This window comes from Rattus norvegicus, chromosome 19, assembly GCF_021556685.1.
Source record: "Rattus norvegicus strain SHRSP/BbbUtx chromosome 19, alternate assembly SHRSP_T2T, whole genome shotgun sequence".
Taxonomy (NCBI): Eukaryota; Metazoa; Chordata; class Mammalia; order Rodentia; family Muridae; genus Rattus; species Rattus norvegicus.
Window position 1 is genome coordinate 19,890,464 of NC_141552.1, and position 23,157 is coordinate 19,913,620.

At 42.6% G+C, this 23,157-nt stretch overlaps 2 protein-coding genes across 2 annotated transcripts in view; one reads left to right on the top strand and one right to left on the bottom strand.

The window, feature by feature from the left end:
• The window catches only part of LOC147999027 (disks large homolog 5-like), a 100,283-nt gene that overhangs the window by 67,946 nt on the left and 9,180 nt on the right, over positions 1-23,157 (top strand). The window lies entirely within an intron of this gene.
• Positions 4,846-20,754, bottom strand: LOC147999030 (disks large homolog 5-like). Its single transcript, XM_087595925.1, has 7 exons — positions 20,564-20,754; positions 19,271-19,337; positions 9,488-9,593; positions 8,262-8,421; positions 6,857-7,000; positions 6,064-6,226; positions 4,846-5,347 (listed from the first exon to the last, which is right to left on the bottom strand). The coding sequence occupies exons 3-7, from the start codon at positions 9,567-9,569 to the stop codon at positions 5,318-5,320; spliced, it is 579 nt and encodes a 192-aa protein (XP_087452051.1). The 5' UTR covers positions 9,570-9,593; positions 19,271-19,337; positions 20,564-20,754; the 3' UTR covers positions 4,846-5,317.

Genomic DNA, 23,157 nt, shown 5'->3' on the forward strand with positions numbered 1-23,157 from the left:
ATCTTAACTGACTATTTAAGCTGTATATTTCTGTTGTTTGAGCCTCCTCACATCCCTCCTGCGTGAGGACCGTGTCGAGCCCCAGTGCATTGGTGTCCCAAAGTAAACCTCTTGTTTTTACATCAAGACTGAGTCCTGTGTGTTCATGGGGTGGTGATTGTCCTCAGGACTGGAGCGAGAGTCTCCTCTCTCTGAGGGTCTTTCAGATAAAGCTATAGTTGTGGGTTACACACCTCAGCTCTCATTGGCTAATGCTGTCCTCACAGTCCTTGGAGGCCCCTTTGTAAGACTACCTGTTGGAAAGTGGAAGCAGCTTTATTTGAGCTCAAAGTGAACCTGACGAGCAACGTAGAGAACAAGATGGGGTAATTGAGACCCTGTCTAAAACCAGCACTGAAACCCACCCTCCATTCAAAGCATCATCTACCAATTCTTGAATTTTTACCATTCTCTGCCAACCAGTCTTTCATTCAGGAAAGGTAGAAAAGAACTGGAAATGATCTTTGTATTCTAAGGACCTCGATCTGTCTTTCCTTAGGTCCACGTTAAGAACAAATGAAATGGGTATCACCATCTGAATAACTTAATATTACCTACTCAGCATTTCTAGCCTAATACTGTGCCTATGGCAGTCTCAAGCTTCCCTGAGTGTTGCTGCCCTAGCAAGAAGAATGAAGAACTGAGGTCAAACCCCAGTGAACCTTTCAAGGGGTTAGAAGAAAGCCATCAGAGATACTGCACTTCTTTGTCCTTAGATTAAATCAAGATGATACAACGTGAATCTATTGGGCTATTCAACCACACATCTTCCTCACAACCCCACCTATCTGAGTTCATTGCTTGGCAGAATTCATGCCCCACCATCCTAGATATTTCTTGATTCATTGCTGCCAAGGGCCAGGTTTCCTGAGTTTTGTTTTTTATAGAATTGGGTGTAGTCAATCATAGTTGCCCTCTGTAAGAAATGACAAATATCTATAATAACTGACCACACTGTACTTGTGTATACAAGTACAGTAGTGGAAAATTCAGCATAACTGAGGAGTGGGAAATCACCCCTGTGTCCTGGCCTTTCTCTGCCCATATCACAGCTCACAGGCGGCTGGGGCAAACCTTGAGTTCCTCTGTAGAAACAGAGTGACGTTGAATGGACACTGAGCAGGCAGAGCAACACAGCTGAGGCAACTCAATTCCAGCAACAAATGCATTATGTGTTTCCCATCTTAACAGCTCCTTTTGAGGACTTGTCCCCACACCTAGCTTAAACACAGCAATTTTCATACATGCCCGCCTGCTATTTCATATTGTTGCTGTAATACGCCTCCACATCATAGATTTCAAAAAAGAAAGAAAATAAACCTGACACTGAGAAGGGTGAAGCTTGTCAACATCTAGTGCATTGGGGGCCCAGGTACGGTCACAAATAACCAGGACACAGAGGATGCAGAGCAAAGGCAGATGCAACTGCATGCAGCTGCAAGTTTATTAACCCTTATATAGGCATGAATATGGATTACCTAACTTTCCCTTTTGGCAAGATATAATAAGATCGTTATTCCCATGATACCAGGAACGACTGAGGCAAGACTAGGCAAAGAAGTGAGACTAAGCAAAGGCTTCTCCTTAAAATATCTGTATAGCAAATCACCCCTCTTCCTAGCATCACAATATACTTGTCATAACCCAGAGAGCATGAGAGCCGCTTCCACAAAAAACAGACACAGTACAGCATAGTGTAAGGTAAAGTGAGAAAAACATTTTCTTCTCAAGGGCAGCGTTCCAGCCCCTGCTTGCATCTCTCAGCCGTCTTTCCTTGATCCTGTCTGGGAAGTGTCTCTCAGTGACTCCTCAATTTCTCTCTTTGTCCTTTTGTTTTAAATGTAACACTTTCTATAACATAGCTAAATGTCCTTGAAGGGGTTTAATCATGCAAAAAGAAAGCAATATAATATATAATGTATGCAACCTTTAATGAGTGTATCTATTTTCTTAGGGGTATTTTTCAGATACCTTCCCAGATCTGGATTTAACTTTGGTAATTGTTATCTGTCTACAAAATCAACAATATCGAATAAATATTCCAGTGTTCTGGCGTAAAGTCCTCGGGAGTAAGAACTAATGATTTTGGAATTTGCTCGGTTTCTATTCTTATGTCCCTCATTTCATTTCTGATTTTTAATTCATGTATTGTCTCTCTTCTGCATTGTTAGTTTGAGGAAGGGGTTGTCTCTCTTGTGGATCTTCTCAAAAAAAAAAAAAGAGGAAGAAAAGAAAAAGACAGCTCTTGCTTTCCTTGACTTTGCATTTTTCTCTTTGTTTCTAAAGGCTTGTTTTCAACCCTGAGTTTATTGCCCTTCATCAGATCCCACCAGACTCTCTATGGGATGAGGTTTTGCCTCCTCTTGGTAACAGCAGCATGGAATAAATGAAGCTTCTGCTGATCTCTGTTGTGGTGTTGCACATCACAATCTCACCGAAAACCATGCATAGCCTGGTTTTAGGCTCTATTAAAGCGGCCCACTATTTCAGTGTTCCCTGCAAGGTGCCATGGAACGGTAGTAACATAATTCTGCATGCACATCGACAGGTTTCTCCACGGTCTTCTGGGTCATTTGATAATAATTTATAGTGAGTTCATGGATGAAAACACACACACACAAACACACACACACACACTTTACTTACATGGTGCAAATTCTTTGCACACCAAAAATAAAGTGAGCGTTACTGAAAATGCACCAATAATGGAATCGATGCAGGGAGCAGTGGGGAAGTTGGGGCTTAGAGTTACTTAAAAGACCGATGCAGATTCTCCTTCTATTGGAGGAGAAACTTGAGAGACAATGTGGTTCTTTATTTTCTTTCTCTAGAGCACACAGGACTAGGGTGGCAGCTAGGGCTTTGAGTGTGTTTGGCAAGTACTGTAGCACTGAATGAAATCCTAGGGCTGGAACCCCATTAATCATCTACAACAATTACAGGGCAGGCTGGATGACGACACTCAGCTGACAATGTGGACATCTCAGGACAGTCACTGGACAATGGCTGACACACTTGTCTGAAGACTGGAAATGTTTCTCGATCTTGGAGAGGAAAGAAGGACCCTCCAACTACACTGAACTCTAAGGAAGTTTATTCAGGTGAGGGATGACAGGGACTGTTTTGTCTCACGTCACACATGTCAGTAGAAAATATCCTAGGTATTGGATGGCGCTGTTAGCATTAACAGAACAAAGCCCATAGTGTTGGGAAGATTAATAAATTATGAGTAGGATTAGAAAACCCCAAGCCTCTTCCAGGTCCTAAGAGGGCAAAAAATCCCACCAAACACAGCATTAATGTGATAGGTTGGTTAAATCTAGTTACTAGGTTCTAGTGTGATACCTATGACCCTTTTTGTGTCATGCTCAGCTTATAATGACTAGAGGACCTAAGCTTGACAGTCACCAATGCCTCTCCCTTGCTTCTCCAGCTGCTGAGCATTGAAAAGCCCTAATGAGACAGCATCTGTTTGCAGACATACTGGATAAGTCTTCTGCACTTTATCTCTCTGAGTCACCTCCACTCTCAGTAAGTCAGTTTAATTCCATAAATTGTAAATGAGTCACGTGGAAAATATACTTTCTCAATACGATCACAGATTTCCATGTAAAAGGTGAAACATGAACTATCCCACCTAAGTTCTGGGCTTGCACAGACCTGCTCTGCAAAAGAAACATGTGGTCACAGCTGCAGTCTGCATTCACTATGGATGCTCTTGAGGACCTCCCTAAACTGCATAGATTAAGATAATTATCTTGCTTTCTATCAAAAGAATTCATTATGCCAAGTTGGCCTGTAGAAGGAGGCTAGTCTCTTCTGTATTTTATCAGATGTGCATAATCTATATGATCATCGATAGTAAGTGAAAGCTCTGTTTGGAATTGAAACTGAGTGATGCTGGAGGATGATGCTGAATGCACAATGAGCAGTGGAGGCACCAGAGCCCGGTGTGGATGCCTAGCAGGCTACCACATTGAGCAGGCACCCCTCAACCACCTGTACATACAAATCTCCTGAGATCTCTCTCCTTAATGGGAGATGATGGCGTCCACCTAGTACAGCACATGCCCTGGAAGGACAAAAGCTACCTACAGGAGCTGTGGTGATGGCTCACAGGTTAGAGCATCTGCTGCTCTCTCAGAAGAACCACATGGACCCTAACAATCATCTACAATGGGGAATGCTATTCCCTCTTTTGGATCATGAGGGAAATGCACTCAGGAGTGGCCCAGACATACATTTGAAAAAAAAAGATCCATTGAGTTACATGATAAAAATAAATATAATCAGCAACAATAAAAAACACAGCATATGAATGATCAAATGAAACAGCACCTATAAAAACCTATTTCCCAAAATGACGTTGATGGTCATTATCTTTGTGGTTTAATACTAATGCTGTATTGTAAGAAAAACCGAGGCACATGGTTCTCGATTAGGATTATTCTATATTCCTTTGTGAAAGTTGTCATTTTTTCTGCAGCTCTACAGGTATGAGTGTGTGTTACTCAATATCTGGGCAAACAGTCAATAAGGAATGGGTGTTGTAGACTGATATAGATTAGGATGAGCAGAACACATGACAGCATGGATACAGTATGTCAGTGATTACATCATAAAGTGTGTGTCCATAAAAAAAGTCACATTATCCACACAAAAGACACTATCACCCTGTGTACAGCTTGGTGGCTTTAAATTCCCTATTTACTCATGCTGCCTGGACCATGCAAAGATCCATATCCAGCTGTCAGTTCTAAGTCTACAAGAGGGGAAAGGACCCTTGAATAAGATGGTCTTAAGAGTCAAGAGTTACAAATCAATTTTTATTCATAAGGAATACAATTTACAAAAAACAGGCATAAAATGAACAACTAAAATGGTATAAAAAATGAAAAACAGTAACAAGAATATATAACTATGAAATAACAAAAAGAAAACTTCAATGAAAATCATAACCAAAAATATTTCTTAACAGCATTTTCTTAATGAACATTTAGAAACACAGTTGTAGTGCTGTTTCTCCTCTAGGGAGATGTCAAGGCAGTCCCCTCAGATGTCTCTCAAATGGTGTCGTCGGTATGAGAGAGGAGAAAGACCTCAATGAGACAGGCTGGCATACGGATACATAAATTTAGGGTCTCTATACAATGAGGAAATTAACTGAGAAGAAGACTATTCTCCCCAAAAAAGTCTTTGACTGTAGAGGATTGTCGTCAGCAGGGAACTCCTGACAGAGAAACTCACTCTTCAGGGGGCTGTCTTCTTGGGATCTGTCCTATTCCATGTCTCCTGCAGTTCCTGAGACCTGGGAGGAGAAGGCAGCTATTAAGACACTGATTTGGTGGGGACACGCATACCAGCTGTCAAGTTGCTGCCTTCTGTCCCTTCAGCTGCATTGGACAGACAGCACTGATCTTTTCACTGAAATCATTGCTGATATCTCTGCAGCCTGGGGAAAGTCACCAACAACTCTCACAGTACTGTGGGAGAACAAGCTGCTCCTCAAACTTCTACCAGTGAAAACCAAGAACGGGGAAAGGAGAAGAGACCTAACTGGGTTGCAGGAAGAAAGTAGAAGGCCACATGATACTGAGATCAAAGCCAATGACCAGGACTCATTTGCCATTTGCACTTGGTTCTTATCCCTACAAGGTGCTTCCAACCATCACATGACCCCTGTATGACCTTTGTCACACGACCAAGAACTCGTTCAAAACTCTTCATAGCATCCAATCTATGACAGGGAGATGCAGTCATGTGATATGTTATTCCTCTGTCACCATTTCTGGACTGCAGTTTCAAAAAGGGCAGAGAAGTGTACTTGCCCATAATTCAGTTTCTGAAAAGTGGTTAACATCCCAGAATACTTGTGCATAGACAGAGCAATGAATAACTCTATCACATGAGGTGGGTGACTGATTGGGTGTGGGGAGATTAGAAAGATGATAGGGGAAGCAAAGATGTATCCAATAGGCAAATGGTATCAGACATTGTTAATCTGACTCAGCTGCTTGTTCCTACCAAATTTTGCTGGGTCTGGAGGTTGCTGGTCTTCTCCTGTTCGTCTTCAGCATTCGGGTTCCACTCAAACAAATATCGCTCTAACTCCTTGCTCTCCTGCTTCAATGTGACCAACTTCTTCTTCATACATGCCTGGTCCATCAGGAGCCGGCTGTGCAGGTTGCTGGAAACACACTCTGCATAGTAAGATCCTGAAGCCTCTTCCTCCCATTCCAACTGCCAAATCCCACAAACTCCACCAGGACCCAGATACCCATAAAGACTTCATAGAATACATCTCCATACATGTAAGGCTGCTCCACAAACAGGAAACGGCCAATCCAGGGAAGAATAAATTGTTTCTGTGACCCAAGCACCTAACAGTCCATGTCTCTCCAAAAGAACAAGGAATCTACAACTATCCATGAAAGCCCAATGCATCTGGGCAACATCAATTAGTAGGCAGTAAACAACCACAAGAGGACAGTAGAACCAAGGGAGGTCATGCTAACCATGTGGTCCCCACATTGAGCTTTGTTAAACCTGGTATGACCCCAGAGGCCCAGGTCGGCCTAATAACACTCTGATGCCTGAATCAGTATAGTTCTATCCAGAGCCTTCTAAAGATGCATAGACACTGTGGTGAGAAGTCACAGTCTCTTATGGAACTGAAACTGAGTCCAAAAGACCCACGGCACAGTGATATTTAAACAGCAGAAGACATGGACCCAGAGCTGCAGGCTCTCCAGTCCAGAACAAAGAGAGGCAGCAATGGATATTCCACAAGTGATGGGCCCTTTTGACCAGTACTTACCGATAGAAGTTAATCTCCTTCTTGAGCTCCTGAAATTTCTCACGATGTTCAATGTTCTTTGTGTCTAAGTTGTGCAGTAATGACATGACCTGTTTCTCCTTTATCTTCAAGTTTTCATAAAATGGATTTGGCCTGAAGTAGGGGCTGGCCCCAGGAAGATAGAACCCAATGAACATCGAGGTTTAGGATTATATGAACTCAGGCTATGTCTTGTACTACCCCAGCCCTGGAAGGACACTTTCTGAATTCTACATATTTGGATCTTCTTCAGCTTCAGAAACTTGGAATTGTGTGCCCAGGACAACAGAAGCTAAGCACCCAGATAAAGGGTTCCCTGGCTCACTTTTTTCAATCAGGAGGGCTGGATCTGCATTCAAACCTGTTATGCTGTCAAGAGCCTAGGCCACAGAGCTTACCCAACCACACACACACACACACACACACACACACACACACACACACACACACATCCAGAAACCTCTGATTTCATTTTTCCTGTTTTGACAAGTGGAATGCTACAAGCCGAATAACTAATATTCTAGAGGCAGACAGTACACATAATTCTGGAGATGAGACCAGATATTGCCACAAACTTATAATCTGCCCAAGGCATACAAATGTATAGACAAATGTGACTACACAGGCAAAGAACTGTGCTGTTGAAAGTGGGGCTTCCAAAATAAAGCACTTACACCTCCATGAAACTATTATAAAGGTAAATCCTGAGGTCAAAAAACAGACCCCTAAATTCCAAAGGTGGAGGGATAGAGAAACATATAAAGGTTGTGCATATGCATGCAGAGCTGTGCACACACAGACACACAAGCTAGGGCACACCCACAAGAAAAGAAAAGTAAGGTCTCCAGCTCCGAAAAAAAGAACCAAAAAAAAAAAAAGAAAGAAAAAGAAAAGAAAAGTAAACAGACTCAGAGTATGAGAAAGAGAGACAAATATGGAAAGAGCACAATGAGAATCAGTAGAAATGCATGCACCATTACTGTCTCAGAGTGTAAGGCACAGAGACAAGAAGGAGCAGGCCAGAGCCTCAGGCCTTCTACTTAAGCATTGATATGAACACTGTGGGACCTGTCACCTAAGGCTGCTGCCAGGAGATGATAGCGTTCAGTCACATTCCTAGCAAGCACAAACACTCTCCACAAACTCACAGCACCCAGAACCTTGCAAAACTACCACCTGTCAAGGGCTTTCCAATTGTACACTGGGAACTCATGCTCCAGTGACTTTATCCCTGAAATCTTCACTCAGATTGCAAGTTCAGATTTTCAACAGGCAGAATCAGAGAGTCCATTTTCAATCTCACTCCTCAGTAAGGGTCAGGTTCTGAATCTCCTCTCTATGGGAGATGAGGTTTAGAACAAGGTCGTTTGTTTGGAGCAATGCATACCTCTTGCTCATGGATCCACCTGTCACATAAAGGAGGCGATCTGTCAGCTCATTTCTCTCCTTGGTAGTTAGCTCCAGTTCTCTATTCAGCCTCTCCTCTTCCTCGTTGGCCTGCACCTTGTTTAGGACATTTTCAGGGGATGACGTCTGTCTGCAGGCCGCTGTAGGTAGAAGAACACAAGTGAACCTGCATGGGGTGAATGCATAGAGCATACACAGACCACAGTGAGGTCCAAACAGGAGAACATGCTTGGAAGCCAGTGTCACTGCAAGGAGTTTGGTCTATGTGTAAGAGGCATCCTAAGTGGATCACAGTTCCCCCACTACTATATAGAGACCAAGAGATGTAAGCAGCCAGGTGTTCCCTATGCCCGCCCACACAGGCTTACAAGTACCAGAGAGATGCCTTCTCCAGGATTATTATCAGGTACGCAGGCAACAACCTGGTTTCAGGACCCTCACCCCTCTGGTTTCAGAAGTCAGATCATCAATTCAGCATCCACAATGAATTGATTGATCAGGGATACTCAGATATCCTACACTGTTACTCTAGTCCAATAACTTTGCATTAAAAAGTCATGTAGGGGGAGGACATGGTCAACAGATTTATTAATTCCCCCTACTGAAATGACAAATGCCCCAGAAGTGCCAATAGGTTACAGGCTCTTTCTCTACCTGCTCCATATAGTTTGGCTACTGTAGAAAAATATCTGCCACACAGAACCTCTAATATATGAAGGTAAGATTGGCCCCGTCAGCCAGAGGTAGTCAAAGGAGTTCTAAGAATATAAGGTCATGCCAGGAGCACAGTTCTCTCCCTCTTACTACTGTCAGATAGTCACTGAATTTAAAGAAGCAATGAAAGTGAAGTACATTGATGCCCTGTTTAATTCAGAAAAGTTATACCCTCCATGACTACTTATGGTGTTATTATATCAATTTAACATACCGAATGTACTGTAAAAGTAAAGACTAGAAGTTCACCCAATAATAGCATAGGCATTGCCATATCCTCCATGTGGTTTTGGAGAAACTATTAATGTGAAAACCTTGACTTTCAGGAATTGTGATAATCATGGAATTCAATATCTGTGGAGATGTTCCAGTGGTTGTGGCCCATTGCTATAAAGGCCAGCTGAAGGCCCCCACACTCACCCCTGAGAGGAAGATCAACATACACTGCCCAGAACTTACTCCACATTCCCCATGTCCTGTGTCCATCATTACCTTTAGGTTTCGTTTGCTTCACTCTAGACTCTTCTCTATCAACATCAACTCTCCCAAAGCGCCTGAGAAGACGGGCAAACATGCCTGTGGATATATCCTTTGGACACTAAGAGAAAAAGTAGGGAATTGGTTGTCACAACGATACTGGTGACATCACAGGGATTCCAAGGTCTCTCTAGGAGACAATAGAATGTCCACGAAGGGCCGGCTGATGTCACGGAGAACAGACTTTGCCTCCCTGCTAATGTTCTCCCTGTACTGAGCAAAGACTGATGTGCCCTTTTCAGGAGACTTCCCTGTGGCATAGCCACTGAGCACCACATGCTTCCAAAGCCAAATTTGGCTCTAGGCTTGATTGGAAAAACCTAAGTCATTGCTATATATCTAAATGAGTGCTTCCTCCCCAATCCCTGCACAGAAATGTTTCATCCTACCTCAAATTCTCCTCAGTCAGCAATATTACCCATTAAAGATTACTGAGAAATCACACCAGTTCCTATAAGTAGCCAAAGAGGTCTCCTGTCTCATCATGTGCAGGTGCATGAAATCACACCCAGAAATAGCCTGTAGGATAGGTTGCGATGTGGGTGTGTGTTATAGGTACAACCTGAAGCTTTGTGCTTAACATTTAACAGTTGCCACCGGATTCCTTAGGAGAAAGAATTGCATTCATTATGGTCCTGGCAACAATGTGGTGATCTGTTAGCAGAGGAAACTGAAATATTGGATCCACCAGTGAATGCACCCTCAGGCTGAGTGTGGGGCTCTCCTCTCTGCACCTAAGTTACAAAAGCAGGATTGCTTACAGGCCTCTCTAAGCTATAACGTCTGATTTCATCTGAAAAATAAAATAGTCAGCAATGTGTGTGTGGGGGGGGTACAGCCAAAGGAGTTGGACAAGCCTAGAGACATAACTCAGTGGACAGAGTAAGAAACAAGCATCTTCACTCCTGTTTCATGGATCACCCCACAAAACACAAACGCATCTATCCTACTAAAAAAAAAAACAAGTTATTTTATTGAATGCATACACTAATACTGTTTACAGTATTGGTAGCAAAGCTCAGATTTTGGGGGCAGATCCATGACTTGAACTATCTTCCTGACAACATATAAAACAATAAATAAATAAATAAATAAATAAATAAATAAATAAATAAGAAAAAACAGAAAAATAAAAAAACAAAAAAAGCACAAGCCTTTCATGTGAAGTTACAGAAGAGTGATCCAGTGGTCACTTCTGACCAGGCCATTTTAGCTATGACAGTGCATAGTGAACCTTAATTTGATGGGTCCTATATAAAGCTTTGTGCAATATTGTCATTTTAACCAACCTCATCCAGAACATACATAACAACACAGGATATGATTGCCATGTCCTTGCTGTGTATAAAGTTATTTTTCTATGTCCTTGATTGTCAGGCATATTACAGCAACAATCTGAGATGGCTGGTAGACTTGGAAGAAAGTGGATATGAAAGATCCCCGTTTGATATCAGTACAGCCATTTCTTACGAATGAGAATCTTTTAAGCTGGCCCTCGCTTAGCCCCTACACATTAGACAATAGACCAGAAAGTACAGAAAGCACATTCCCACCCACTCTCTAGGAAGCTGCCGGACCATAAGAACAGAGGGTACAGAACATATTTACTGCAGGGCAATTAGAAGACAGGAAACATCTCTGGGAAGCTGACTGACCACTATAGAAGTGAGATATCCTTGGTACTGAATGCAGCTGTGCTATAGGCTGACATAGCTATAGCCTTGTCCTGGGAACTCCAGAAGAGAAACACCTGCCAAGACAGATATCCTTGGTCCTTGTCCTGGGAACCCCAGGATAAGAAAACATATATCAAGTCAGACGTCCTTCATACTGAAATAGCTGCATTGATGTGGTTACGGCCTTATCCCAGGAATTCCAGGACGAGAAACATCTGCCTAGTTATCCTTGGCACGAAATAGCTGAGCTAAGGAAACTGTGTAATCTTAACTGACATTTTAAGCTGTATATTTCTGTTGTTTGAGGCTCCTTACATCCCTCCTGCGTGAGGACCGTGTCCAGCCCCAGTGCATTGGTATCCCAAAGTAAACCTCTTGTTTTTACATCAAGACTGAGTCCTGTGTGTTCATGGGACGGTGATTGTCCTCAGGACTGGAGCGAGAGTCTCCTCTGTCTGAGGGTCTTTCAGATAAAGCTATAGTTGTGGGTTACACACCTCAGCTCTCATTGGCTAATGCTGTCCTCACAGTCCTTGGAGGCCCCTTTGTAAGACTACCTGTTGGAAAGTGGAAGCAGCTTTATTTGAGCTCAAAGTGAACCTGACGAGCAACGTAGAGAACAAGATGGGGTAATTGAGAACCTGTCTAAAACCAGCACAGAAACCCACCCTCCATTCAAAGCATCATCTACCAATTCTTGAATTTTTACCATTCTCTGCCAACCAGTCTTTCATTCAGGAAAGGTAGAAAAGAACTGGAAATGATCTTTGTATTCTAAGGACCTCGATCTGTCTTTCCTTAGGTCCACGTTAAGAACAAATGAAATGGGTATCACCATCTGAATAACTTAGTATCACCTACTCAGCATTTCTAGCCTAATACTGTGCCTATGGCAATCTCAAGCTTCCCTGAGTGTTGCTGCCCCAGCAAGAAGAATGAAGAACTGAGGTCAAACCCCAGTGAACCTTTTAAGGGGTTAGAAGAAAGCCACCAGAGATACTGCACTTCTTTGTCCTTCGATTAAATCAAGATGATACAACGTGAATCTATTGGGCTATTCCACCACACATCTTCCTCACAACCCCACCTATCTGAGGTCATTGCTTGGCAGAATTCATGCCCCACCATCCGAGATATTTCTTGATTCATTGCTGCCAAGGGCCAGGTTTCCTGAGTTTTGTTTTTTATAGAATTGGGTGTAGTCAATCATAGTTGCCCTCTGTAAGAAATGACAATTATCTATAATAACTGAATATTCTGAAGGTTTTTATACTGGTTTTATTATACATATAACTGTGAAACGGAAAACATACATATTTCATCAATGAAATGAGTAAGATTGATTTAATGAACAGAAAAATGGATGGTACTTCAAAACTTCCATGATTACATATTATCTATTTAATTCCCTCCACAATAGCAAGAAACGGACATTATTATTTACTTAAACCGAGAAAATATTAATTGTTTGGCCTGCTTTTCTGAGCTTCCTTAAGGTATAGTAAATTGACAGAGCTGTGGTTTAAAATTAGGGTCCATATTCTTCTGTTTTAAATGTGTGCCTTTTCTTTCTATTTTTTTCTCCATCTTTATTAAATTGGGTATATCTTATTTACATTTCAATTGTTATTACCTTTCTGGGTTTCCAGGCAAACATCCCCCTAACACCTCCCCCTCCCCTTCTCTACGGGTGTTCCCCTCCCCATCCTCCCACCATTACCACCCTCCCCCCAACAATCCCTTCACTGGGGGTTCAGTCTTGGCAGGACCAAGGGCTTCCCTTTTATTTCTAGTGGGTGCTGCTCTCCCTGCTCCGTGGGAAGTGGATGGGGGGAAGGCCCGGGCCTGAGGTGAGTTGGAACTGGGGTAGAAAGGCATAGGGCCTCCTAGGTGAGAATGCCAAACCACCACTGCTGCTGCAGCCACCATGGAGAAGCCCTTGTTCCTGCTGCAGGGAGGAGAGTCTGGTGCCCACAAGATGGCTGAAGGGGAGCTGAGAGTGGACAGCTTCATCACCCGCCTGCTGGAGGTATGAGGATATCGTCCGGGAAAAATTGTGCAGATGACTGAAGCAGAAGTCCGAGGGCTGTGTATCACGTCTCGTGAAATCTTTCTTAGCCAGCCAACAGCTGTGAACACAGGTTTCTTTTGGAGAGCAGGCCTGTGCAGGTCCAGAACCTAGGTGGGACAGTTCAAGCTACCCTTTTCCATGGCCAATCTCAGATCATATTCAGAAAGTATTTCTTGGGCTAAAGAGATGGCTTAGTGGTTAAGAGCACTGACAGCTCTTCCAGAGGTCCTGAGTTCAAATCCCAGCAACCACATGGTGGCTCACAACCATCTCTAATGAGATCTGATGCCCTCTTCTGGTGTGTCTGAAGACAGTCACGGTGTACTTGTATATGATAAATAAATAAATAAATCTTTAAAAAAAAAGAGTATTTCTTCCAGGTGATGGATTTTCAATTTATGGAATTGAACTAACTTACTGATGGTGGAAGTGACACAGAGAGTTAAAGTACAGAAGGAATAATCCAGAATGTCCACCAAAAGTTGCTGTCACACCAGGGCTTTTAAAAGCTCAGCTGCTAGAGAAGCAATGTAGTCTTTGGTTATTCTCAAGCTTAGGTCTTCTAGTCATTATAAGCTGACCATGACACAAAAAGAGTCATCTATATCAAAATAGAGAAGAGTAACTAGATTCACACCACACTATCACATTACTACTGTATTTGAGGTTCTCAGTTAATATCTAAGAACCTGGAAGAGGCCTGGGTCTTGCTACACAAACTCATGATTTATGTCCCCATTGTCAGCTGAGATTCTTCATGCAGCCTGGGGTCAAGGAGGTCATCCCACAAAGCACAAAACACCCATCTCAGATAAACATGTATGGTTTATTGAATCCAAAACATCCATGAATTTCAGGACACAATTAAATGTTGAAACCTAAGGATAATAGATAGAGAAGAGAATTAAGATTTCTAGTTCATAGATCCAGTAAACACCTTCAACAAATCATAGCAGCAAACTTTCATAAGGTAAAGAAAGAAAAGGCAATAAAGGTACAACAAGCCTACAGAACATCAAACTACTTGTACCAGAAAAATTCCTCCATTCACATAATAATTAAAACGCTAAATGCACAGTTCAAGAAAGAACATTAAAAGGGGTAAGGTATAAATATCTAGTAACAAATAAATTGAGACGTATCTGAATTACACCAGACTTCTCAACAGAGATTCTAAAAGTCAGAAAATCTTGGGCAGATGTAATACAGGCACAGGCTCCTATATCCAGCATAATCATCAATCACCATAAAAGGAGGAACCAGGATATTTCATGACAAAACCAAATTTAAAGAATTCTTTTCTGTAAGAAAGCACAACAGAGGCTAATAGGAGGAAAACTCCAAGACAATGAACTAAACTATACCCAAGAAAAACCAAGAAATTAATCTTCTCTCAATAATTTAAAAAAAGAGAAGCACACAAACATAATTTCACCTATAACCAGAAAAAGAAGAGAATGCAGCAATCATTGGCTTTAATATCTGAACAGATCTTCTTTCCCTAATCCCCAAGCTCCCAGGGGCCAAACTGCCAGCCAAACTGTATGCAAGGATGCTCTATGGTTCAAGGTGAGGCCTGTAGCCCCACCAAAGGCAGATCCTAGAGGTGTGAGGTGGGGATGGATATGTGTGGGTGCAGGAGCACTGTCACATAGGCAAAGCTGAGCAGAAATGGAATGTAAGGTTTGATGAGGGGAGTCTAGAAAGCAGGACAACAGTTGAAATGTAAATAAATAAAATAACCGATTAATAAAAAATAGCCAAAAATAAAATAACAAGTAAAAAGGTAAATGAAAATTAAACCAAACCAACCAAACAAACAAACAAAAATCCCTGTAGTGGATTGGCCTAATTCTGCTTTTATTTTAATGCTAATTTGTGGAACTCAGGACTGGTTTACCCCAAATAACTGACCCTGTTCCCAGTTAACTGTGATTATAAAGAAGCCAACAGCCAACAGCTGCACAGCAGAGAGATGGGGGAGGGGAGCTTTGAGGGCTTTGCTAGAGAGGATCATGAGGAGGGAAGAAGGAAGAAGAAGCTGCCAGAGAATAAAGGAAGAACGTGTGTGATGGAGAGGAGAGAGGAAGAGGACAGCAGCCATGGTTAAGGGAGAGGAGAGCCTGGTCCTGAGGGCTGTCCAAGTGGAACAAAAACAGTCAAGATGCTACACAGCCTGTAAGAGTTGAGCGTTATTGTTTGGAAAGTAGATCTGATACCATGGAGGGCAGGCAGCTGCCCAGCTACTGTGCTGACGAATGCATACTAAAAATAAATTTAACAAAATATGAGTAACCAGTAAGACAGCTCTGTAGAGGATCCTAAAAGGAATACTTTAGTTTGAAGGGAAGGACAAAATACCAGAGAACACAGGGGATAAATTAATAAAACTAGGAAAGTTAATCAAAGAAGACTGGGAAAACCACAAAAATTAACAAAATGACAAAATTTAATACATAGGTTTAAATAATAATTACATATCACAAAACTCAATATCTAGGGTGGTGGGGCATGAATTCTGCCATGGTCTGAACTCAGAAAGGTGGGGTTGGGAGAAACATGTCTGGTTAAATAGTCCACCCACATTGTGTCAATGTGATTTAATCTAAGGACGAAGAAGTGGAGCATCTCTCATGGCTTTCTTCTAACCCCTTGAAAGGATTACTGGGGTGTGGCCTCAGTACTTCATACTTCTTGCTAGTTCAGCGAAACTCAAGGAAGCTTGAGATTGTCACAGCACAGTCTTAGGCTAGATATACTGAGTAGATGATACTAAGTTGTTCAGATGGTGATATCCATTTGCATGTGTTCTTAATGTGGACATAAGGAAGGAGAGATCAAGGTCCTTAGAATAGAAGGAACATTCCCAGTCCTTTTCTACCATTCCAGACTGAAAGGCTGGTAGGGAGAAAGTGGTTAATAATAAAGAATTAATAGATGATGCTTTGAATGAAGGGTTGGTTTTTGTGCTGGTTTTAGACAGGGTCTCAAGTATCCCATGTTGCCCTCTTCCTGGCTGGCCCGGTTCACTTTGAACTCAGATAAACCTGCTTCCACTTTCCAATAGATAGTCTTACAAGAGGGGCCTCCGAGGTCCTGAGGACAGCATTAGCCTTTGACAGTTGAGGTGTGTAACCCACAACTATAGTTTTAGCCACTTTGTTCCATGTCTACCAGCTATTTCAGATTGTTGCTGTTCTATGCCTGACAATCAAGGACACATAAAAATAACCTGATAGAGAGCAAGGACATGGTGATCACATCCTTGCCTCTGCTGTATGTTCTGGATGAGGTTTGTTAAAATTCCAATATTGCAAAAAGCTTTATATAGGGCCCATCACATTAAGGGTCACTATGCACTGTTTCATCTAAAATGGCCTAATCAGAACTGACCGCCAGACAACACTTCCTGCGAAGTTCCTATGAGAAGCTTAAGTTTTTTGTGTTTTTTCTTCTTCCTTCCTTCCTTCCTTCCTTTCTTTCTTTTTTCCTTTCCTTCTTTCTTTCTTTCTTTCTTTCTTCCTTCCTTTCTTTCTTTCTTTCTTTCTTTCCTTCTTTCTTTCTTTATAGGTTTAGAGGAATGTATTTGGGGCCACGGATCTGCCCCTAGTATCTTAGCTATGGATGTGATCAATCAGTGTTAGTGTGTGCATTCAATAAAATGTCCATTTTTGACTAAGGTAGATGCTTCTGTGTTTTGTGCGGTGACCCATTGTCAATGTGTAGTGAGTTGGGGCCCTGGGTATGGTCGCATACCCCCAGGACACAGGGGGTGCAGAGCAAAGGCAAAAGAAACTGCACGCAGTTGTAAGCTTTATTAATCCTTATTAAGCTAAGAATATGCATTACTACAATTTTCATTGTGTCAAGATACCATAAGATCATTATTCCCAGGATACCAGGAACAATGAGGGAAGATTAAACAAAGAAAGACGAATAAACGAAAGCTCCTTCTAAAAATATTCATATAACAAATAACCTCTCTTATTATAATCAAAATATACTCACCATTACCAAGAGAGCGTTAGAACCACTTCCACAAAACGGGACACAGCAGAACATAATTTAAGGCCAAGTGAGAAAAACATTTTCTTCTCCAGGGCGGCATTCCAGCCCCTACTTGAATCTGGCACCAGGCCTTTCTTGACCCTGCCTGGGAGCTGCATCTCTATGTCTTAACAATTCCTTCTTTTTTCTTTTGTTTTAAAGTAACACTTTACATAACATAGCTAAAGGTCCTTGTAGGGGTTTAGTCATGTAAAAATAAAGCAACATAATACATAATGTACATAAGATTATGGCAAAACTAGCTCCTCCCATGCTATGGAAAATCCTTTGAAGCCAAGCCTTGGGATCTAATCCTGTCAATTGATCAGCCAATAATTTCGCTATTCCATATCTTCTAGCTGTTTACCAAAAGACATTCGAACATCATATTTCAAGGCATTAATTACTTTTGAAGCACTTTCATTACCCTCTAAATAGGCTTGAATTAACTTCCAATCATGTTCTGTGTCATTATCCATATATTTACTAACAGAAAAGTAGTAGGATTTCATCATGATAAGCAATATAAGCCCGATAACTGGCATTGTCCGCAGCAGAAGAAACCATGAGTAAAACACACATTGCTAAGAATAAGTGCTCAGCCGTAAAGGACTTTCCTGAAGGAGACAAAATTATTCCTTTCAGTGCTTAATCGCTTCACCTGACCCCACATAGGTAATAGGGTTGTCACTACACGGATCCTTATCCATTGTTGTTTGTGGACACTAAGAGAAGCCAGGGCCTCAGTAATGGAGGACACCTCCTCATCTCCTGAGAACATCCATCAGGAGAAAATGTAGCTGGTTTAACTGGATTCCTTTGAGGGTAGGGAGCAGTTCTTATTATTCTGTGCTTGGATCCATCTCCCGGGTAACCAGAATAGTCTCCCATCCTGTAATGAGACAAAACCCTCTCCCCTATATACAATGATGTCCTTTCCTGCCATTCAGCATCCCACGCAATTTTTATCCATACTGTCTTTTCCATGCCTTCTTGGGGGAAGTTCAACAAAGTGTCTATTGGCTCTTGATATAACTTCACCTTGTGGTAAATTAAGAAAATTAATAACGTATAATGCTTGTGCCAATATAGCCCTGGGACTGGTCTGCAAACTCCATTCAGGTTGCATAAGGCCATCTCTTTTCCCCCTTTTTAATTTTATAATTTGTCATTTCAGGGTATGGTGAATTCTTTCAACAAAAGCTTGTCCTTGTGTATTGTGTTCTGTACCAGTAATATGTACAATATGATATCGTTGACAAAATTGTTTATATTGATAAGAAATATATGTTGTCCATTATCAATTTTAATTTTAGAAGGCAGTCCCATAACAGCAAAAGTTTCCAATAGATGCTGTATAACATGAGCAGTGCGTACTCCTGGCAATGGTGTAGCCCACACAAATTTTGAAAAATTATCTATGCTTACATCTATATGTGAAAGGCGACCAAACTCAGAAATATGGGTTATATCGATCTGACACGATGTATTAAGTTGCATCCTTCTGGGATTAATTTGAGATGGAATACATTTTATACGTGAAGACTGACACATAGGCAATTAGCAATAATTTGTTTGGCTTGAGAATAGGGGATCTTATATTTAATATGTAAATATCCTGTATTGGCATGATTATGACTGTGTTCTTCTGGGGTAGCAAATGCCACTAATTGATCTACCATATGATTGCCAAGTGTTAAAGATTCTGGAAATTTTGAATGTGATCTAGTATGTGTAATGAATATTCTAGAGTTTCATAATAACAATAGTCCTTTAATATGTGAGAATAACATTTAATATAGGCTTAGATGTAGAAACAACAGCAGTCGCAATATTCTGTACTACTCCTACAACATAAGCGGACTCAGCTATAATATTTTTACATCATGAGTAAAATCCTGGAATACATTAATTACCGCTAATAATTCATTTTGTTGTACTGACCCAAAAGAAGATTCTTGTCCCCAAAATTAATCTTTGGTCCAATAAGCCATCTTGGTGTTAGAGCCATCTGTAAACACAGTAAGGGCTGATGGTAATGGATCAACAGAAATTAGTGTATTTATCAAATTTTTTTTTGTTTTTTAAAGCAATCCCACAATTTACTATGGAGAGGATGAAATTCAACATTTCCAGTGTAAGAAATCATGGCTAATTGAAAAACCTCAGACATCTGCATTAAATATTCCCCTTTATCTTTGCTTAATGGGAAAACAATAGCAGCACAATCATATCCCCACAGAGTAACAGGTCTTTGTATGCCTTGCTGAATAATTAAAGAAATTTGTTCCTCATTAATTGTTAATGTTTGGTTAAAGTTTTATTTAATATAAACCCATTCTAAAGGCAACTCATCCTGAGCGAAAGTGCCTGTAGGATATTCAAGAGTATTTAAACATATAATTTAATAACTCTATCTGGATCAATACGTGCCAAATATGCATCTTTCCATTTTCAGAAAAGATACCCTTGCATGCCTTCATATAAGCATTAATATCCCCAGCCTCCTTTATAGGTAATAATGCTCTCCTGTACTCTTAATTAGCATTTTCAAAAGCAAGCATTTGCAGCAGTTGTCCTCCAGCTACCTCTCCTACCATTGTTCTTTCCAATGTTAATTTTAATATACATAAAAACTTAATATATGGTTCATAGAAAGCTACTACCTTTTTCAACCAACCAGTATCATCCTTTATAATAAGTCGGTTGGGCCACACCTTGAATCAATGCTGGCCTAATTATAGGAAAAGAAAAAGCAGGTGAATTCGTCATTATCATCTTGTGAATCTAATGGTCAACATGCCATCCTCGGAAAAGACTTAGAAAAACCTGCTTCAGGCAGTGGTGCAGAGGGCAAAACTTTTACTTTCGTTTTGTCTTAATGAAGCTCTAGCTTCTTGTTCTGTATTCGTTATTACCCTGTCTGCATTCATGGCCTTGAACACAGTAAAAATTACAGCCCAAAGAGACCAGAAATTGGAATCTTTTTGCCCTGCCTGACAGCCTTTTTCTCCTTAACTTTCACTTTGACCCAGATATCAGAATCCCTGGAACCCTCGTAAGGGAACCATGGAGTGTACTCTTGCTGTCTCTAAACACTTTTCTAAACCAGACTGATAGACATGAATTCCCTGCACTCTTAAAGATGCTTAAGCATAGCGAGATGAAGAGAAGATTTATCTTGTCCCATTTCCTTGTAATAAATTGTACTTACCTTATCTGACTGTCCAGACTTACCTTCAGGGACCCTGTTCCAGTGCCATAGGTCGACGTCTAGGGTGTTGGGAGCCCTGCGTCCGGTCGCATTCCTTTCTGTGTTTCCCGATGCTCAGTGGCCATGCCACTCCAGCATGCTTTGAAATGAACCAGTCCGCCGACACCACCACCACCACCACCACCACCACCACCACCACCACCACCACCACCACTACCACCACTACCACCAATTTGGTTTTGTAAATAAAGTTTTATTGACATCGCCATACTCAGCATTTACATCCTGTTCAGTGCTGCTTCTGGCTGCAGCTGCAGGGCTTAGGAGCCACAGAGCCCTTTAGGCTCCCAGAGCTGAGAGCATTGACCTTTGCCTTGTTTGTGAAAGAGGTGACTGACCCCTGTGCTCAAGGTGGCCTTTCCGTGCCCTTTAACCCATAGCATAGGTCTCTGTGCCATCCTCTCCCTTTGCTATGGTGTGCACTTCCTGGTACATTTCCGTTAGCTCTTCACATTTCCAGAGCATTGGGTCTTGCAAATTGAATTTGCATGGCACCAGGAATAGACCTGATGGCAGGGTGTAGGACACTCCCTATGGGGACCCTGCCCAGGGGCATAAGCTTACTTTTCCAGTCAACTCCCTGAACAGTGAGCCTTTGTGGGACAACGTACTTCACGACATGACTTGACCTCTCTGCAGTGCACCCAATCCCTGCTTGGCTCAGATGTCCCCCAGAGAGGTTGTGTGAGTGTCCCCAGTAGAGGCAGCACTCTGTGTGGTGGCATTGACATGGCATCCAGGAAAGTCAAAACCAGAGGGACATGTCGGGCAGTTGGAAGCAGATGTCTGCGTCCATGGAGAGAAGGATGGGCTAGACACTCCTACAGGGGGTGAGCTGAGAAGCACTTCCTTGGCTTTTTCACAGCCGTGTAGGCTGCATGCCATGCTGTGTACCCATGCTGTGCTGAAGCCCCAGACTTTGAGTCTCCCACAGCTGCTGTGTCCTGGGGCCAGGGTAGGATTAAGCAGACTTCAGCAGGAGAAAGGTGAAAACCCTGGTTGCGGGGTTGGGATGGCACAGTCATAAAACTCCTGCACATGAGGCCCCTGACTTAGAGCCGTATAGCAGCTGTGACAAGCCAGCTCTGGTGACACTCATCTGCAATGCCAGGCCATGGGGGGTAGAGGCAGTAGGATCAGTTGTTTAATTATCCTTGGCTACACGGCAAGTTCGAGGCCAGCCTGGGCAACTTTGTCTATGAAAATAAGACAAAACTAGGTCTTGACTCTGAGCATCACTGCCTGTACCTGGCACGGTTGCCCCACCCCAGGTAAGAAACCCCTCTGTCCAGAGGCCATAACTGCAGGAGACCCCTGGCCAAGTGTCTATACCGCGCCTTGTTTGACTGGACTGTGCTGAGGACCAACCACACTCTCAACAGTAAGGATATGGGAGAGGCTGTTTCTGTGAGGTCCCAGGCCCTGAGACGGCCAAGAATAAACCCTGTCCTTGGGAAAGCCATGGAGACTAGGAACCCAGGGGATCTCTGCAAACACCAGGGCTGGCAGGGGACTCTCATCCTCTACAGCAGCTGCTCTCAATCTGTGGGTTCTACATCAGAGCTCCTGCACACCAGACATTTACATTACAGTTCCTCACAGTAACAAAGTTACACTCATGAAGTAGCTCTCCAATAAGTTTATGTTCGGACGACAACGACATGAGGAACTGAAATAAAGAGTCACAGTGTTAGGAAGGGTAAGAACCGCCATTCTATAGGAACCCAGGCATCTGCACTCGGTGTCTGGAAGTGTGGTAGGCTAGGCTTCACCCTCAGCGATGCCAGCATGTGGGCACCAAGCCCTAGGTTCCACCCCAATGCTTCCTGCATATGTGCAGGCCTGGTTCCATCAAGAAGTAACAAAGGAACCCTTGGTAAAAAACACTGGGTACCAAACAGGTCAGGAAAACACACCCCCTCTGCTGCAACTCCTCTCAGGAGGGCTAGTCTTTCCAGGAGACCCCGGCTATAACCACACCTTGTCTCCCAGTGCTTGCCCATTGGTGTCTTGGCCATTTTCAGATTTGAGGACTTTGAACAGAATAGCTTCCAGCAGATTTGCATCAATGAATCCAACAAGTAGTTGCAGTCCTACTTCATCCAGCACACCTTCAAGCTGGAGCAGGTGAGAGTGGACACCTATTCCCCAGCCCAGCCCAGCCATCACCCTGAATGTCAGCTGTGTCCCACAGTATCAGCAGGATGGGGCCTGGGCACCGTAGGTTCCCCAGGACCTAAAGCTATGTCCTTGAACTCAGTGCCATGCTCAGCCCTTCCAGCCTCTTTCAACCCTTCTGGAAGCTCAACTGCTCCTGCAGCAAGGCAGCAGTGTGCACATTCTGTCACGTCATTTGTGTGTGTCTACAGGAGGTCAGAGCCTGTCCCCTCTGGTCCTTTCTTTTGCTGTATTTGCCTTTCTGAGGAGGCAGCACCCACAGGTATGGGAGGCAGCCACATGCATATTCTGCAGCCATGTCTGATTCCTCTGAGGCTCAGTCCCACTTACACACCTACCCTCCAACCTCCCCCCTCCATGTCACCCCTGGGGCTCTGTA

What these genes read in the sequence shown, in the direction of transcription:
- LOC147999030 (XM_087595925.1), bottom strand. Translation starts at nt 9,569, where the DNA reads ATGTTTGCCCGTCTTCTCAGGCGCTTTGGGAGAGTTGATGTTGATAGA. An exon ending in AAGGAGATTAACTTCTATCG is followed by an intron (nt 6,227 to 6,856) that starts GTAAGTACTGGT and finishes GTGTGTTTCCAG; the next exon opens with CAACCTGCACAGCCGGCTCC. An exon ending in TCCAGACCCAGCAAAATTTG is followed by an intron (nt 5,348 to 6,063) that starts GTAGGAACAAGC and finishes TTCTCCTCCCAG; the next exon opens with GTCTCAGGAACTGCAGGAGA.